General features: G+C 48.9%; 1 protein-coding gene across 2 annotated transcripts in view; it reads right to left on the bottom strand.

Annotated features, from left to right (window-relative positions):
- The window catches only part of EDIL3 (EGF like repeats and discoidin domains 3), a 1,821,558-nt gene that overhangs the window by 376,107 nt on the left and 1,425,690 nt on the right, over positions 1–19,761 (bottom strand). For both annotated transcript variants that reach the window (XM_069627581.1, XM_069627580.1), the window contains one exon: positions 4,395–4,539. In XM_069627581.1, the coding sequence (XP_069483682.1) occupies positions 4,395–4,539 (145 nt within the window). The remainder of the gene's footprint in view (positions 1–4,394; positions 4,540–19,761) is intronic.

Here is a 19,761-nt window from a genome sequence, read left to right on the forward strand (position 1 = left end):
GAAGTTTTACTATATAAGGGTGTTTTTTATGTTTTTTGCTGAGATCTTGCTATGAGACGTCCGTTGTACTCCCTGTTTTAGATAATTGTTAATAAAACAGCATACCTTTTGCCAACTTCATGAGTCAATATTTTTATTGATGTTTGAGTAACTTCTGCATTCCCATCCATCCCATAAGAGTGCCAACTCTCCTTAGAGGGCCCACACAGGTTTAACATATTGGGTGGGCGCTCACTAGAAATCATCTGATTTATTTAAAATATGCACAGACCTAAGCATCCCCAGCAATCCTGTTGTAACCTCACCCCCTCTCAAATCCATGTCCACAATCTAGCAACAACATTCCGAGATAAAAATCCTAATGATCCAGTTAAGTATAGTGTCCCAAATGGATAAGGGTTCTGTTAGCTTCTTGAACATTCAAACCATTGCACCTCTCATCACTTCATCAACACTTGACCCAAATATATCATCAATGATTAACATTGCTGGCAAACAGAGCTACCATTGCTCCTCATTCCTCTTGAAATCTCCTCTATATGGCTCCTCGCATCAGCACCATCTGAAACGCATCCTCAGCCATGGGATGTATTCAGGATTGCCTATATGGATCCTTAATCACACCTTTACTAAATGAACCAAATCTAGTCCAAGTGGATCTAATTCACTTTAGTCCAAGATCCAATATACCTTATATGGCTAAATTATGGAAAATATTGTCTCCTGCCCACTGTCAGCCATAGGCGACAAACAACCCTTATATTATAAATTCCATTGAGGATCTAGGTCACATGGATATGCGAAGTCTGAGCTCCTCTTAATGAGAGAATGTATATTAATATCAATGCACAACAGCATACTAGTGGCACCTATATGTCAAACAGTATTGTTTGACATACACATAGCCTGTGACAAAGTTGACTTTCCATGCTTCTAAATAGATGGAAATCTATCAAGTAAATAACCAGACTAGCCCTCAAATAATGTATGGGAGAATTTACCTAGGTGTATCTCAGGGAATGTAATCCCTTTCTATTCATCTAATACAGGAGCCCCACAATGCTCTACCCTTTCTTCCACTGAACGAACCTTCAACAAAGACATTAAACCCCTGCCCACTCCAATTGAAACATTCTCATTCAAAATCAAGCTATGCAATGATGATGTAGATACCACATTTAATCTTAATAGGTGCACATAAAAATGCCAGTATCTTCAAATGGCAACCAACTATCCATAGCTAGAAGGCTTACAACAACGTCTGCATAAATGAGGGCAAGAAAAACATAATGTCTTTTGGAATGCCCAGTCCTCCTTCCTTGCACTTCATATGGTGAAATGCAATGCCTCCTACCCAAGTCCATGAAAGAAGTAACAACTCAGAGTGTAATGTATGTCCCGTCCCTCACCTTTAACCTCATATATACTAGATGACTCAGAAACTCCACTTGAAGGTTTATGTGCTGAGGTTGATTACTCAATACTTAGAGATGACACCATAAATTGAACAAAATATGTGTTCCTCTCTCAACTGGATTAGTGTAATAGCTAATATACAAGCTTAAATAAAGAACCCAGGTGTCAACTCTATATTACCCAAAGCAGAACAGCTAGACATATTGAAGGCCTCAAACCACAAAACCAAATTTCTCCAGGACTAAGAGCATCTAAATGGCTATTGATGAAATTCAGAATTAGGTTTAAAACCATCTGCATCACTCACTGCATTGTCTTCAGTGTAGCACCTAAGTATCAGCAATCTATACAATATCAACCAGGGGATCCATACACTCATCAAGAGAAACCCAAAATACTGGAGTGGAAGCAGACCACTCTCTCCCAACGCCCACAGCATCTGCACCTAGATTCATAAAGACCTACAAACCAGTGCTAATAACCACAAAAGTTATAAAAGAAAACTTGAAACCAGTATCTAGACTAAAACCTTATTACACCAATCTCGCTCTTTATTTAACTGCCAATCTTTTTACACCCTCATTACCTGTTAATGCTCCCAAATGACATATTTTGATAAACTTTAGAACCTTGCATCTCACTGTGAAGACTAACACTATAGGCTACCTTATTGATATGGTCCTCATACACTTTGATTATTTTGCGGTATGGTGCTATATATCATTGTTATCTGTTGTATTCTATTACCTTGATATGTATAACAGGAATCTAAATAATGTGAATTTAAATTCCTCCTCCTAATTCATGTACATCTTTTTCATTAAGGCATATGCATAAAACAACAACAAAATAATACCTACAACAAAATAAACTAATATGATTATCACAAACTGTATAAACTGTTACTGTATCCACTCAAGGACCTCCACGTTGTGAACATAACTGATTTTATCAAATAAAATCAGTCACCACACTATAGTTAAGTTCGCTATAAAGTTGCATAGGAAATCCCAAAAATTGAATTACTGTTAACATTTGACTTGCATGACGGATTTGGCTGATATTTCGCAAACAAAACGTTTGTCACACGTCACCCCGGCACCTCCCAGTAACCACAGACTGGAAATCTTGGGAAAGATTTGCTAAAACATGATAAAGGTATTAAGAAAGCAAAACGCTTGCCGCACAGAAAAGACGCTGGACTGAATCGGACAAGCAATTAAATAACGTGGGCATGAAGAGTTGACTCAATTTCCAGAAGGGGTCTGGGGATATTCCATCCAGTAGTTGTTAAAATATTTGACAGAGAAGAGGGCACCCATTTTATCTGTCATAGTGCTTTGCAGCAGAGAGACTTTTCAGAACTTAAAAAGCCACCATTTTATTTGTGTGCGATGCAAGAGATAACTGGGGTTGTTGCCTACATAACCGAGGTTAGCTAAAAATTAAAAGTTGAAAAAATGTAATTTGGAGGTGGAAAAAGGATGAAATGGCATCAGGCTAGATGTAGGAATAGGGTAATTGGGGAATGGGGGGGGGCTGGGGACCAAATTCACAGCTCAAGCATTTTCTCATAACGAGCGTTATTTTCCCATATCCAGGGCTATTGTAGAATATGGAATCAGGAATGAAAGTGCATCACATGAATAACCAGCCCTATTTTATGAATAACCATTTTCTTTATTTTTTTTTTGTGAATCACTGGGATTATTTGTAGTGCATTAGTATTATCAGGGTTATATTAATCGTGGGTATGGGAAAAAGTAAAAAAAAATGTGATTAATACAAAAGAAAGTGGAATGGTACAGCTACAGTGAGGTGGGCGGTAATGGGTTGGGTTACTTTAAGGAACAAAATGGTGCAATATGGAAAGAGGAGACGGACAAAGACCGTGAAAAATGGCCATAACAGAGGCCATGGCTAGAAGACCTCAACAAAACCTATTTGGGCAACATGTCTAGGTACCATGGCCAAAGGCCATTGCTAGTTTGCCAAAAAGAAACCTAGGTTTGTGGCCACAGCCAAAGGCCGTGGATAGTGGGCCTGTTAATAAACCTATTGGAGCAATATGTAGAGTTGCCACGGCCAATGAAACAGTAACAAAGCTATTAGGGTAACATGTAAAGGGGCTCTGGCCGAAGGCCAGGGCCAATGGTCGTGGGCGAAAACTGTGGCTAATGAGCAGGAAAGAAAAGTAGTGGTCCAAAAGATATAGTGGGCATGCCCAAAGTCTGTGCTCACTGGCCAGAGCCAAAGGCAATGGCTAGTGGGCAGAAAGACATTTAGAATGGCCACGGCCGAAGTCTGTAGCCACCTAGTGAGGGCAAAAGAAACACATTGGAGGATAGATCAGCGGCAACGTTCTTGCCTTGGAAGCAAGACGACACGGAGCAACACAGGTTCGATCCCCGCGTCCGTGCTTAGAAACATCTGGGTATTAAGCGCGTTATAAATAACCTATAATATCATATCATATCATATACAGTGGAGATGGCCAAAAACAATGGTATAACAAAACCCTTGAAATTCACTGAAAAAACCTTAGTCAAGGTGCAGTTAAATTGTGCAGATTTAATACATTAAAACCCTTGAAATTCAGTGGACTTGGGAAGTCATGTCCAGCTTAACTTGTGCGTTTCTGTTGCAAAACCAAAACGCACATATATAATGCCTGAAAAGGGATTCACAATGCCACAAAAAAGAAATGCATTATGGGGCACATTAACAAGAGCGTGTGGAGAGAAGCTGGTCATGACAACACACATCTGCTGAATTTCAAGGGTTTTGTTGTCTTAAATCTGCACAACATACCTGCACTTTAACTAAGTTTTTTTAGCGAAAATTAGTTTAGAGATAATAATGTTTTGGTACCACTAAGATTACCCTTGGGATACTCTCAAATCACTTTCAAATCATTAAGCCCAATGTGGATGAAAAACAACTTGTAGAAGTCACATTTCTATTTTTGACATATTTACCTGATAATTCGCAACCAAGAAGTTCCATTCTTAGGGTACAATGTCTTCTGCACACCTGCGGGAACAGGCGCACGTACTGTGCTTCAATTGGAGGCGTGAATGAGTTCACATAGGGTGTGTTGTTGTCCACATTTCCACGGAACAACTGGAAATAGAAGCAGGCTCATTACCATCATTTCTCTTACGACATTATCCTCATGAGAATAAGTTAATACAGGTTTCCAAGTAAAAATGAACCCAAGCGGAAAATACTTTAACACAACGTTATTGGCGTTGGAAAACTGTAATTATACCATTAGCCATTGCATTGAAATCAAGCCAAGCCTCGGATGAAACAGAAAATGTAGTAATGGATGTGATTGCCAAAGAAAAGACAAAAACATTTATTAAAAACAACAAATACATTTCTCCCTCCCCTCAAACGTGCATCATGGAGAAATAAATAGTTTTTGTGCACTATGTTTTCTTTACATAGAGTACTGAAAAATGTATTTCTTCAGTGTTGCATGACATTTTTCATAGGCAACCTTTTATTTGAATGCATGTGTTGCATGGCATGAATTCTTGTTTTGTTTGTGCTTTTAGTGTGTTTGAATGTTGATGAATCTAAAATATTTAAATCAAAGCAGTATTTGTAAAGAAAGAAACAATTACATTTGTTTAAACAATTCTGTTCATAAGTACACAATGGCAAAAGTTTACAAAGAGACAATGGGCTTCATTACGACCCTGGTGGTCCAAGGAACTACGGTACCGGTAATGGTACCGGTAATGTAGTTCCCGGACCGCCATAGTATGAGTTGTGCTTGTGGGTGCTGCATTGCCCGCCAGGTCAGACCTGGTGGGAAGTGCAGCACCCGCGAGCACAGCTCGTCGGACACACCGGCACCGTTATGAATGGTGCCGGTGCAACCGACGTCCCCATTCCCATTGAGGACCTATTGGGCTCAAATGGGAATGGGGACTGACCCGGTAATTGCCCATTCACGGGTGCCAGTTCCGGATGCAACTCTAGGGGCATCCGTGCTGGTTTTACCGGCACGGCTACTGCCAGAGTTGTAATGAGGCCCAATGAATTTTATGGTGAAACAGGAAATGAGTGCTCGAGTACTATTCTTGTCACTGCTTAATTTCTGGTGGAAGAAAGGTGCAGCTCATTGGAAGTATTACTTTCAATGAGATTACATTTTTTTCATAGAGCGAAACACAGATGAGAGATAAATCTGCTCATAAACAATTTCCTGCTAATTCCATAATTATGTAAATGGAGGTTATTTCCACAACAACATTTATAAGACTAGACTAATGTGCCTCATTATGAGTTTGGTGGTATCTTGGCGGTAAATCTGCCCAGATACCCCCAAACAGACTTACTATTACTGTCACTTAGTGCGGCGGAAATGACTGCTGGATTACAAGTGGCGGTATGGCAGTGTTAGTGCCCATTTATAGAGACCATATGACTCCATGGGGATTTCAGTTGAATATTCTGCCGGTGGTAAATCTGCATAAATTGACATTTTTTGGTGGTAAGGTGGCACAATGACCTCCAGCACTTTTCTGGATGTTTTTCCTTCACCTTACTTCCAAGGCCATAATTTAGTGTTGCGGTAATGCAGCAGTAGTGTAGTATTAAATCTGTTAGCTCTGCATAAGTGTCGATTTTGGCCAAAACCGTCAAATTTATAAGGAGGCAGGGGGTATCTCGGGGGTCACCTGCTCTGAGCAGGTAAGGTACAGCCTACGAATCCCATACTACCCGTGGGAGACCTTTGACTGTAAAAGACGCAAGTTAAATTAATTTACGTTATGAACAGCAATGGTAGACATTGGTAAAGAATGTGAACCACAGAAAAGCAGCTACATGAGCATGAGCTCTCTCACCACTGAAGGAGCAGTGCTACAATCCACATAGGGGCCTTCCCCTCACACGGTAAGTCTGTGGGCTTTTATATTGAGCTACTAGCTCTCACAGCAGTTCTCTAAAGAAAAATTACTGTCTGTTTCCTACATTTATCAGCACATGCATACGATCTTGTGTCCTGTTGAGCAAAAGTTTTCTCTTGCTGAATCCCTCATTTGTTGTACCCATTACGTTGCGGTGTGCTTGGAAACCACAAGGGTTTTGGTACAGAAACATGGCCGCTGTGTTTTTGTGCGGCGAACACCTCCCCTGCAACACACAGCCCCAGTAAGGCTGCTCCTGGATTGCCAGGGGCCATCCACATACTGAGCCTGGATTCGCTGATAGGCGAGAAGCCGTCCTGTCTCCAAATGGCCAATTACCAAGGCTGCACCTGTCCCAAACCTGTCCATAGCCATCCAACTGTTGCCTGGTCACTCTGCTTCTATGCCCCCTCATTCCAGTGAGTACTACGCCTTTAGCACTCTCTTTCAACATTCAGGCTTGACTACCTCGCCTGGTCACCAACCGCCACATACAACAGTAACCCGCTCCATTCCACCTCTATGTGCCTCTAACCTGGACCCTAGTCCCGCCTACCTGACACTTCCCGCTTGAGACGTGAAGCTGCGTTAAAAGAGTGCGGCTTCAGCATCCAGAGGTTGCCCTACCTCCTGCAACTAACTACGCCCGAAGTTCGCCCTACCGGCACAAACATTGCCCACACGATCCGCCTTTCAGCCCGTGTATTTGCATTTGTATTTGTCATATCTACCACTAGAACGATGTTTGCCTTACGGACGCGGACTGCCTGGCTCTGTTTAATGCAGTAGCCAGCACTTCTATCAGGTGCTGCCACTTTCTTTGCTTGCCCATTGCTGCAGTTCGCCTGCCTCCCCATTTGCTTCAGCCACCTCATTAATCTTTGTGCTGATACTATTTGTGTATGCCCATTGGCGCAGTCTGCTTGCCACCTCATTTGCTTCAGCCGCCTCATTCATTTTATGCTGGTACTATTTGTGTGTGCCCATTGCCGCAGTTAGTCTGCCATTCCAACTACAATACTGAGGTCAAAGTGGGTGACGCCTCAAACAAAACACTAAACCTGGATCACAAATTCTGCTTCTAGGCAACTTGAATATCGGCCTACACGACAACCTAGATAGCAATGCCCTAGCTATCCAAAATACGATATCAGAACTAGGCTTTTCACTTAACATTTCTGACCCCACGCACTGCGAAGGCAGAATTTTAGATTGGATAGCAGACTTTAACTGTAATATTAAAATCTTCTCTAATTCGCCTTGTGCACGGTCAGACCACAACGTTATTCCATTCGAATTCCACAACCATAAACAACCTTCACCTAAAGATCTCCAAGCCCACCAGCATTAACCAGAAACAACTGCCTAATCACATTAGAAAACGTACTCCCCTTACTTCAACCCATCACCCATCAACAAATGGTCCTTGACACAGACCCCTCAAAAATGGTAGACCTATACAATCACAATCTACTTAAGGCCCTTGACCAATTAACTCCACTTGAAGCAAGAAAAGCCAAACCCCTGAAACACCCCAATAAATGGTTCTCCTCTGAGCTGAAAAGTGTTCCTTGTTCTTTTCACCCTGTCAATTGATTGTTGCATGGCATATAGTTTTTTCTTGAATGTAGTACCCCATAGAGGAACCATAATCGTTGACTTATGTATCATATAGACTACTCCTTGATGGGCAGATCCCATCTATTGATCGATTTGATTATAGTATGCCATATACTGCTGTTTAATAGTTTAATTCCACACATTGATTATTGGTATGTTGGCTTTGCATTACATATAATTCACCTTAATTGCTATACCCCATTCACTGAATTTTGCATCCAATACATTGCTCCTTGATTGGTGCAACCCTTATTTTCACCACCTAGGACTGCAGTACCTCATGTGCCACTCATTGAATGTTGCATTACATATATTGATTGTTGACATTTCAATGCCTGCATCATATATACATTTCTTTGCCTGCTGCATTCCCTGCCCTGCTATTATTTTCTACATTCCATTGAATGATTGTTGCATCTATACTTTGATGTTTGCATCATACATAATGTTACATCCTATCACGTTATGTCTGATAAATCCCTGATTGTTATAGTCTATGCACCCGATAAATGGATTTCAGCACCACCTTCCCAGTTCCGTGAATAAAACATTCCACATATCGATTGTTGAATCTCATATAATGCTCCTTAGTTATTACATTCAACCGATTTATTTTTGAACATGCCTCTTACTGATTGTTGTATTCCATGCGTATATTGACAATTTTATCACCAATTCTACTCATCGAATGTTTTAACCCATAGTTGATTACTGATTGTGAACCAATAAATTGATAACTGAATCTCAATGCTCTTAGATGTTACATCTGGGGCCAGATTAAAGAAACTTTGCGCCAATGCAAGTGCAAAGTTGCACCCTATTAGCACTAGGGCAAAGTTTGCCCAATTTTTTAAAACACTGGCACACACTAGAAAACTACTGCACCATGACAAGGGCAGTTTGGCATATTAAAAGAACCAGGGCAAACATTGCCCTAGTCCAAAAAAGATGCATTTCTACTGCATTTTTACACCAGAGCAAAGTTTGGCCTATTGCTAATACGGAATGGTATTAGCACTAGGGCAAACTTTGCCCTGATGCAAAAATGAATGAAAAAATGTATCTTTTTAGCACTAGGGTAATTTTTGCCCTGGTGCTTTTAATATGTCTAACTGCACTTGGGGCAATAGTTTTCTAATGTGTCCCAGTGTATTTAAAAATAGGGCAAACTTTGCCCTAGTGCTAATACCGTGCAAATTTGCACTTGCACCAGTGCACAGTTTCTGTAATTTGCCCCTAATGTGTAATGTTTGCACCCCTACAAGTCATGTGCTGCTCATTTACAACTACACTACTAATTTTCATACTGCTATTTGTTTGTTGCTGCATGAACACAGCTATTTCAATAATTTGTTATCCAAAGTGGTGTTGATTTGTAAACTTTATCCTTGACTTGAGAACTACCATGTCAATCAGCCCCACCAAACTGTCCTCAGGTTTGTATCTTCTATCTAATTTCAAAAGAGCTCTATACATCCTTACGAAGTCTCTCCAACAACCTAAAGCACCACGATTAAGAACCATAAAGACAGTAGTATTCAAGTAGCACAGAGGTTCTGGAAATGAACATTCCATATATGAAACTGAGAGGACCACAGACCTTATAGAGACATTGATTGACCAATTTACAGGACTCATTATACCAACAGATATCATATGCCAATGTGACCACCCATCATTTAATTCTCATGATACCACATGATGCCAGAAACAACCAGTGTTAACAAATGTGCCGTGGCCAACCAAATCTACAGCTGGAAGAACTTCATAAATAAATAGGCATGATTCCAAATTTCGAATTCAACTAACTCAAACTCCTATCACCTGCCTGGAATTTAACAATACACCAATAAAATGTCTGCATTAGATGAACCAAAGACATGACCAGTGTGCCTCTTTCCTCTATAACTTGACTCAATGTGATGATGCCATTCATAAACAACAGTTCACTCATAGACTGTAATTAGGAAACAAATCACAATCGTTCTTAATCACTTTGAGATTCAAAAACATGTGAGACAACCATCAACGTCCGACTCACTGCATAGAAACCTAAAACCCACTGGTGAGCAGATAGTAAATGCAGATCCAACTGTCTCCTCAACAATTCTAAGTTGATATCAACAAATCACAGACTTCTATGACAGGTTCTTGATGGCAATGCTGACTTACACTTCATCACCAAATCATTGCTAAGACACTAAAATGAAGTTTATCAGTTTCGTTGACCAACAAGACATGGGAAAACAGTTGAATGCAAGGATTTATAAGCTATCAGACTAAAGATGGATATCATTATGGATAAGCTCCTAGAGTCATTGGAAGTGCTAAACTTCTTTCCAACTCTTTATCATGCAGCGGAACGAAAGATTAAGGGGCCGATTCATGGAACCAACGTGCGCCGAAAATCTAGGCGCAAGCATGCGCAAGCATGCGCAAGCGGAAAAAAACAGGCGCACGCGCACGCGTGCGATTCATGGAAGTCCCTGCGCGTGTTCACCGCGGGATGTGCGCCAAACCCGTGCATGGCGCACAAGTCACTGCAACATCGCGAAAGGCGTGCGCGACGGTGCGCGACGCGCACAGTGAAAGCGCACAACCTCAGCGCACACAGCAGAAAGTGGGCGGGACATGGGGCGTAACGCGCGGAATGGGGAACAACACGCGAAAATAAGGGCGTAACTGGGGATGCACTGCACGGAAGCAGAGGTAACGCCCACACGCACACGAACCACACGTATTCATGGAATGGAATAGGGCAAACCCACGCACAGCCAAAGCCGCGCACAAGCTGAAACACGTCCGCCACACGAAGGCAGGCGGTAGAGTCCCAGCGCATCAAAAAAGTGGCGCCGCGGGAAGTAAAATACGCGATTGAGCGGGGTACGTGTATTCCGGGTGTGTGCGGGAAGTGACACACGCGATTGAGCGGGGTACGTGTATTCCGGGGGTGCGTGGGAAGTTACACACGCGAGTGAGCGGGCTACGTGTATTACGGGGGTGCGCGGGAAGTTCCACACGCGATTTGGCCGGGTACGTGGATTCCAGGGGTGCGCGGGAAGTTCCACATGCGATTTGGCCGGGTACGTGTATTTCGGGGGTGCGCGGGAAGTGACACACGCGATTTGGCCGGGTACGTGGATTCCAGGGGTGCGCGGGAAGTTCCACACGCGATTTGGCCGGGTACGTGGATTTCAGGAGTGCGCGAGAAGTTCCACACGCGATTTGGCCGGGTACGTGGATTCCAGGGGTGTGCGGGAAGTTCCACACGCGATTTGGCCGGGTACGTGGATTTCAGGGGTGCGCGGGAAGTTCCACACGCGATTTGGCCGGGTACGTGTATTTCGGGGGTGCGCGGGAAGTGACACACGCGATTTGGCCGGGTACGTGGATTCCAGGGGTGCGCGGGAAGTTCCACACGCGATTTGGCCGGGTACGTGGATTTCAGGAGTGCGCGGGAAGTTCCACACGCGATTTGGCCGGGTACGTGGATTCCAGGGGTGCGCGGGAAGTTCCACACGCGATTTGGCCGGGTACGTGGATTTCAGGGGTGCGCGGGAAGTTCCACACGCGAGTTGGCCGGGTACGTGGATTTCAGGGGTGCGCGGGAAGTTCCACACGCGATTGAGCGGGGTACGTGTATTTCGGGGGTGCGCGGGAAGTGACACACGCGATTTGGCCGGGTACGTGGATTCCAGGGGTGCGCGGGAAGTTCCACACGCGATTTGGCCGGGTACGTGGATTTCAGGAGTGCGCGAGAAGTTCCACACGCGATTTGGCCGGGTACGTGGATTCCAGGGGTGCGCGGGAAGTTCCACACGCGAGTTGGCCGGGTACGTGGATTTCAGGGGTGCGCGGGAAGTTCCACACGCGATTGAGCGGGGTACGTGTATTTCGGGGGTGCGCGGGAAGTTCCACACGCGATTTGGCCGGGTACGTGGATTTCAGGGGTGCGCGGGAAGTTCCACACGCGAGTTGGCCGGGTACGTGGATTTCAGGGGTGCGCGGGAAGTTCCACACGCGATTGAGCGGGGTACGTGTATTTCGGGGGTGCGCGGGAAGTGACACACGCGATTTGGCCGGGTACGTGGATTCCAGGGGTGCGCGGGAAGTTCCACACGCGATTTGGCCGGGTACGTGGATTTCAGGAGTGCGCGGGAAGTTCCACACGCGAGTTGGCCGGGTACGTGGATTTCAGGGGTGCGCGGGAAGTTCCACACGCGAATGAGCGGGGTACGTGTATTTCGGGGGTGCGCGGGAAGTGACACACGCGATTTGGCCGGGCACGTGGATTCCAGGGGTGCGCGGGAAGTTCCACACGCGATTTGGCCGGGTACGTGGATTTCAGGGGTGCGCGGGAAGTTCCACACGCGATTGAGCGGGGTACGTGTATTTCGGGGGTGCGCGGGAAGTTCCACACGCGATTGAGCGGGGTACGTGTATTTCGGGGGTGCGCGGGAAGTTCCACACGCGATTGAGCGGGGTACGTGGATTTCGGGGGTGCGCGGGAAGTTCCACACGCGATTGAGCGGGGTACGTGTATTTCGGGGGTGCGCGGGAAGTTCCACACGCGAATGAGCGGGGTACGTGGATTCCGGGGGTGCGCGGGGAGTAGCACACGTGAATTGCACGTGTGGGTCCTCCCAGGTGTACCCTCTACACCCTCCACGGCCCCTGCAGGTGGCTCACACCACAGGGGCCTACCCAGCACATGTCCTGCAGGCACCCCATCCACCATGGCCATGCCCACCAGCCAACCCACATATCAACTAGCACTACTGCCCACCAACGCATGTCCCCCTGCACCCCCAGCCACCAGGGGCAGCCTCCAGCAGGCCCCCACCCATGTCTCCCCCCACCCCCACCCCCCACCAGTGCAGGGGCAGCCTCAAACAGGCCCCCACTCATGTCCCCCTGCACCCCCACCCCCTAGCATCCAGGGGCACCCTCCACCAGGCCCCCACTCATGTCTCCCACCACCCCCACCCCCCAGCATCCAGGGGCACCCTCCACCAGGCCCCCACTCATGTCTCCCACCACCCCCACCCCCCAGCATCCAGGGGCACCCTCCACCAGGCCCCCACACATGTCTCCCACCACCCCCACCCCCCAGCAGTGCAGGGGCACCCTCCACCAGGCCCCCACACATGTCCCCCTGCACCCTCACCCCCCAGCATCCAGGGGCACCCTCCACCAGACCCCCACTCATGTCACCCATCACCCCCACCCACCAGCAGTGCAGGGCACCCTCCACCAGGCCCCCACACATGTCTCCCACCACCCCCACCCCCCAGCAGTGCAGGGGCACCCTCCACCAGGCCCCCACACATGTCCCCCTGCACCCTCACCCCCCAGCATCCAGGGGCACCCTCCACCAGACCCCCACACATGTCTCCCACCACCCCCACCCCCCAGCAGTGCAGGGGCACCCTCCACCAGGCCCCCACACATGTCCCCCTGCACCCCACCCCCCAGCATCCAGGGGAACCCTCCACCAGGCCCCCACCCATGTCTCCCACCACCCCCAACCCCCAGCCACCAGGGGCAGCCTCCAGCAGGCCCCCACCCATGTCCAACTCATGTTCCCCACCCAACATGTCATCACAGTCCAGATCCCTGGTCTCTATGGTCAGCCCCCAAATGCAAAACACCCACCCGAGTATTGCATCCACCCACTCATATTCTGCAATTACATCACAGAACACCAATTGCAAGTTCCAAAACAAACACATGTCCCTCACATACACCCAATGGGTGTCAGTGATTCTCTAAACACATAACATGAAATGCATGAAAACAATGAAACACCACACATTGAAGTGCAACAAATAAATAATGTATTAAAGGAAAGATGAATAGAAACAAAAATGAAGAAACAGAAATGTGAATGGAAAAAAATGAAAAGAAGCATGTCCGTTCAAAAAAAGAAAAAAATTAAAGAATATAGAAATCCAAAGTAATGTAGTACAAAGTCAATGTCCACCAAACAAAATCCAATGTGAAAAAAAAATTATAAGCCATTGATCCATGGATAATGTCAAAAAAGAAAGTATGTACAAGTCCACAACTATGTACAATGCAAGAAGCCAGGGTCCATCATCCCAACAAAATAAAGGAAACCTAACTAACTACACTAACTAATAAAAAAAACTATATACAAAAATGTGGCCAATGTCCAAAAGGTCCAAATGAAATAAAAACAAAAATGAAACTTAACACTACCTACATAACTATGTACAAGGGCAGCGGGCTAGTTCCACGGCTCACTTCTGGATGTGCCGGGCCAGGGCATCATCGAACTCCTCCTCAATGTCCCGGAGGCGGTCCTCCTCCATGGCCCCGAGGGTCCGCAGGGCCGTCGACGTGTCCACCTCCAAAGCCCTGCGGATTGCCTCGAGGCACTCGACCCGCCTCAGGGCCCTCTGCATGGAGTTCTCCGCCCTGACCATTGAGAGCCGTGCCTCTTCCGCCCGCTGCCGCTCCGCATCTATGGCGTGGCCCAACCGCTGCCACACGGAAGACACTTTTTGTCCTGGGTCCTCCTGCCCTCCGGCCGATGCCTGCCCCTCCGATGTCGAAGGCCCCGAGCCTTCATGGCTCCCACCATGGTGCTGCTGCTGCTGTGCCTCTGCCCCTGCACTGCCTCCTGCTGCCTGCACATCCTCCGCCGGCTGGGGTGCAGTCGTTGACGTGGCCACCCCTGCTGGACGTCCGACTCCCGACTGTGGCAGGGATGCCTCCTCCACCAGCCTGGCCGCACCGTCAGAGGCAGCTCCACAGGGCACCCAGGTGACTGATGGGTGGGAAGATGGCACAGAGGACGACTGGCGCGTAGGGGGTCCAGCTGAGGAGGGGGTCGTGGCAAGCCCCATCAGACGGAGGAATCCGGCCTGGGTGACCTGTCCCAGCAGGCTGACGTGGTCAACGAGCCATTCGAGATGACCTGCAGTCTCTTCATGAAAAGACTGCAGGTCACCTCGCATGGCCCGTTGACGCAACGCCACTCCAGCCAGGACAGGCTTAACCCGGGCCTGGATAGCCACGTCCGCAGGCAGAGGAAGGCCAGTTGACGTCAGCTCATCCCCTGCCTGAAAACTGGTCTGGACATGGGCATCCCTGCTGGTGCAAGATGATGCAGGGACAGGATCAGGGACAGGATTGCACACAGGCACCTCCGCGGCGGCCTGTGCTGCCTCCTGTCCCTGGTCCTGCACTGCACCACTAGCACCAGTGGGATCCCCACCCCCAGACCCCGTCTCCGGTGCTTGCACGGCCTCCTCCTCCACCAAACCCCCCACCAACCTGGATGACTCTGTGCCATCTTCCCCCGTTGGGCCCTGTGGGGTCCCAGCTGCCCCTTCTGCTGCCGAGGAGTCCAACTGCAACCTCCGCCTCTTGGACCTCCCCCCGGCAGCTGCGGCCTGGGACGCGGCACCGGACTCCTCACTCCCCGACGAGATGACAACATGGGAGGGGAGCCGGGCCTTGCGTCTCCGGCTGGCGGTGGGATCCCCGCCGCTGTGCTCCACAGCACCTTCTCCGCCCTCTTCATCAGTTGACGCTGCAGACAGGGAGAAACAAAACACAGGCATCAGGGCACTGTACAATGTACACATACACACATGACAGTTGTACATGAGTGGCATTGGCAAACCTCTGACATGTCATCACAATCCCCAACACACATGTCATTACAACTTGCACACACGAGCCATACCACAGCCATGTTGCAACTGCCAACACCATCCATACACATACAACAGCATCAGCAGCCAAAGGTGAGCCAGACATCACATGCAACACAGGAAGTGCACCACACATGTACACACACCACCACACTTGCATGCATGTGTACACCTCTGCTAAGTGTCGCAGTGTTCAGACGGGCATCCATGTCACATCTGCCCATCAGGCTTCCACATACCGCTGTCACATGCATCCATGTTGCATCACTGTTGCACCCTTGTCAAATACACACACATGCACATGTACACAGCGCTGATACAATCAGCTGAAAACAACATACATGCGTGACATCACGGACATGTCTACTCACATACACATTCATACAAACTTGTGTGCCCACACAACTGCATTTGGCATGCAAGCCCACACACACAGGCACCATCCATGTCTCACACATTACAGCCCTCGCATGTGTCAGCCCCACGGCCCTGTACACCCGCACCCATACTCGACCCCATACAAACAGATGTGCAACCTGCACACTACTGAACAATCACCACACGCACTGCTCACAATCAGGATGCATGTACACTCACCGCTCGACTCCAGACGGGTCTGCCTCTCAAGGACCTGGACGTGGAGCGCTGGGGATATGTGTTCCAGGACCCTCATCTGTTCTTCCGACAAGTGGCCCCGGCGCCCCTTGGCATCCGCTGCCTTCAAGAGGCGCCGGGCCTTGGTCAGGGTCCTGGACCTGAAGTCCTCCCAGCGCTTCTTGACATGTTGGAAGTCGCGGACTGCCACCCCCTCCGCGTTGATGGCAGTCACGATGTCAGTCCAGATCCGAGTCCGTCCTTCCTTGTCGGCGCGGCAACTTCCGAAGAGGGCATCATACTGCCCCAGGACTTGCTCCACCAGGACACCAACTTCGGTGGCACTGAAGCTGGTGCCCCTCTGCCTCTCTGGCCGGGGGTTGTCAGTGGTCACAGATGGAGTTTGCCCCGACATGACAACCCCAGAGGCAGGAGTGGGTGGGCAACTGGGTCCTGGGGCTGGGCTGTGGAGCGATGGAATCCCAGTCGGGAGTCTTTGGTTCCAGCAGGGGTGGTCACACCAACAGCACCCCTGGCTGATGTGCAGGCAGCAAATGGCAGGGCACGTGGGCAGCAGGCAGTCAGGCAGCAGCAGATGGCAGGTGGGAGCGTGCTCGGGGCTCTGGGGGGCAGTAGTTCGGCCTTCTGGGCAGGAGCGTGGTCTTCCGTGTGCTTACGCGTGGCCAGCTTGATACGGAGTGATTTGGCACGTGAAAATTCTGCACGTCAGCGTGTAATTCGAGGAAAGGCCCTTAGCGCGTAAGCGCGTCTGCACGCATACGCATTTTCATTGGACCAAAGGCCCTCAGCGCGTGAGCGCGTCTGTGACGTGACGTGCGAGGGAGTATCCCTCATTGCACGTGATGACAGTACACACGTGGATCCCAACCAATCGCGTGTGAAAGTTCACGGGACCCCGGAACACACGTACCCCGGCCAATCGCGTGTGGAACTACCCGCGCACCCCGAAACACACGTACCCAGGCCAATCGCGTGTGGAACTACCCGCGCACCCCGAAACACACGTACCCAGGCCAATCGCTTGTACGCTCGCTCCCCTCCGATCACACGCGATGACACCCGAATACGGGAAACCAACGAGTCCGCCCACACGGAGGCGTCCCGCGCCCGCGCACAGCATAAAAGTGCGCGCAAACAACAAACGCGTATATACAGCGACGATGAATGCCCCATTTGTTGCTGCAGTGATTGTGGGACACCGCAGGAGGAGGAGAATAGCCAGGGCACGCATTTTTGCACCACGGACAGGCCTTTTTGGGATGCCTGACGACCAGGTCTACGGCAGGTATAGGTTTCCACCCCATATCATCCTAGACCTGGTCAGGGAGTGGGAAGATGACCTCACATCCCCCACCCTTTGCTCCCAAGCATTGAGCGCCTTGGAGAAGCTGCTCAATGTCTTGCATTTCTTGGCCACTGGGTCGTTTCAGCGGACCACTGCCATAGTGGGGGGGGTCTCACAGGCCACGCAGTCACGCTGCCTACACCAGGTACTGGCAATCATGACAGCGCGCCCCTCAGTCCGCAGGCACATATACATGCCCAGAACACCCGCAGAAAGGCAGGCCGTTGTCCTGGATTTTTTCAGGGTGGCACACTTCCCCAAAGTGCTCGGTGCCATAGATTGCACCCATGTGGCCCTACGTCCACCTAGGGCCACTGAGCACATCTACCGAAACCGCAAGCACTGGCATTCCATCAATGTACAGGTGGTATGCGATGCAAAGGGAATCATCACCTCTGTGTATGCAAACTACCCTGGCTCCACCCATGACAGTTTCATATACAGAATGTCCGCCCTGAGCCGGGCCCTGGAAGCTGGGCAGCATGGCGACACATGGCTCCTAGGTGAGTACAAATGCCCTTGCACATGCATGCAAGTCACACACAGACAAATATACCAACCCTAATAATCTGAACAATTATCACCTCCCCAGGGGACAGTGCCTACCCTCTGAGCAACCACATGATGACGCCAATCCGGAACCCCACCACACCACCCCAGGTAAGATACAACGCTGCCCATATTGCAACCAGGGGCATAGTGGAGCGCACATTCGGAGTGCTCAAGTCACGTTTCCGCTCCCTTGACCGGTCTGGTGGGCAACTACTCTATGCACCAGCAGTTGTGTGCAGGATCATTGTGGCAGCATGTGTCCTGCACAATGTTGCAACACGGCAGGGTGTCCCGGTGGACATGGTGGTGCCCCCACATCCCCAACCACAGGCACAGGTGCTGCCCATGGGAGGGGACAGGGCACGTGGCGAGGTAGCCCGGACCCAGCTTGTGGCCACATTTTTCACCTAAACTCCAACCCCTGCGGAGTGCACACAGGCCTGGCACATACCAGGTGACAATCGATGATGACAAAGTGACAGTCAACTGTCACAACCCTACCACCCTGAGATAGTTGCCATGGAAGTGCCACATCGTCTGCATCCCTAGCTACTTAAACACAAGCTATCCTGTGCAACCAAAATGCACACATGACATGTGACATGACATGAGCCATACACAAGTATTACAAGGCACAATGAGGCAGGGGGGGGGAACAAGGGAACACAGAGAACGGTACTACTAGGCCAGGTGTCATTGTGATTGTGCAAGTGCAGGGGTAGGGGGAAGGGAAAAGTGCAAGGGTGGGGGGGAGTCCAGTACAGGGGAAGTAGGCCAAAAAATTATACATAGGTCGCCTGGTGGCAACTGCTAAGGTAAGTGCAGACGAGTGCTGGGAAGGGAGGGCTGTAGGGATAGAGAGACAGTACTGCAGTGCAGGGGTTGCCAGGGTGGCAGTGCAAGTGGACAGTGGCTGGGCCAGGGACCGAGGTTGGTGAGAGTGGCCCAGTTGCAGCTCCTGTGCAGTTCCAGTGAACAATTCTGCAAGGGAGAGGCAGAGAGTAAGCAGAAGCAAAGAGGAAGGTCTTGAGGTGCTTCCAGAACTGGAGATGGTTCCCCTCAAGTTCAAGTCAGGAAGTCTGTTCGAGGGGGAGGGCCCTGCTGCGGAGAGAAACCTACCCCCAGCTAGTTGCTCTGAGAAGCGGATGACCTGGACATGCAAGGTGTGCATCACAATCACCTGCAAAACAGGCCATGGCCATCACTGTCATGTCAGTCAAACCCTCCCAAACATCAACATGACATGGCAAGCAATACCCATACACCGACCCAGTAACGATAAGGTACACATTTCCATGTCCTAAATGTACAGTGGCATCGGACAATGATGCCTGACCCGGAATCCGATGAAATGACAGACCAACAAAATGTCCCACCAAAAATAAGTCGATTCCAAATGCATTACAACAGTCGTAGACGTAACATCACAATGAATGCCTGGCTATATGCACATGATGCATTGCAAAATGAACACTGCAGCTCATGTGTGCAATGTCCTACTCCTGCATCACACTGCTCAGCGCACAGCACAGTAAACAGCCATTGCGTGTGATGCACACCCTGAGCATCACATCTAAATGACAGACTACATCAAAAATCAAAT

The sequence above is a fragment of the Ambystoma mexicanum genome, chromosome 6p (assembly GCF_040938575.1).
Source record: "Ambystoma mexicanum isolate Mex_15411 chromosome 6p, UKY_AmexF1_1, whole genome shotgun sequence".
NCBI lineage: Eukaryota > Metazoa > Chordata > Amphibia > Caudata > Ambystomatidae > Ambystoma > Ambystoma mexicanum.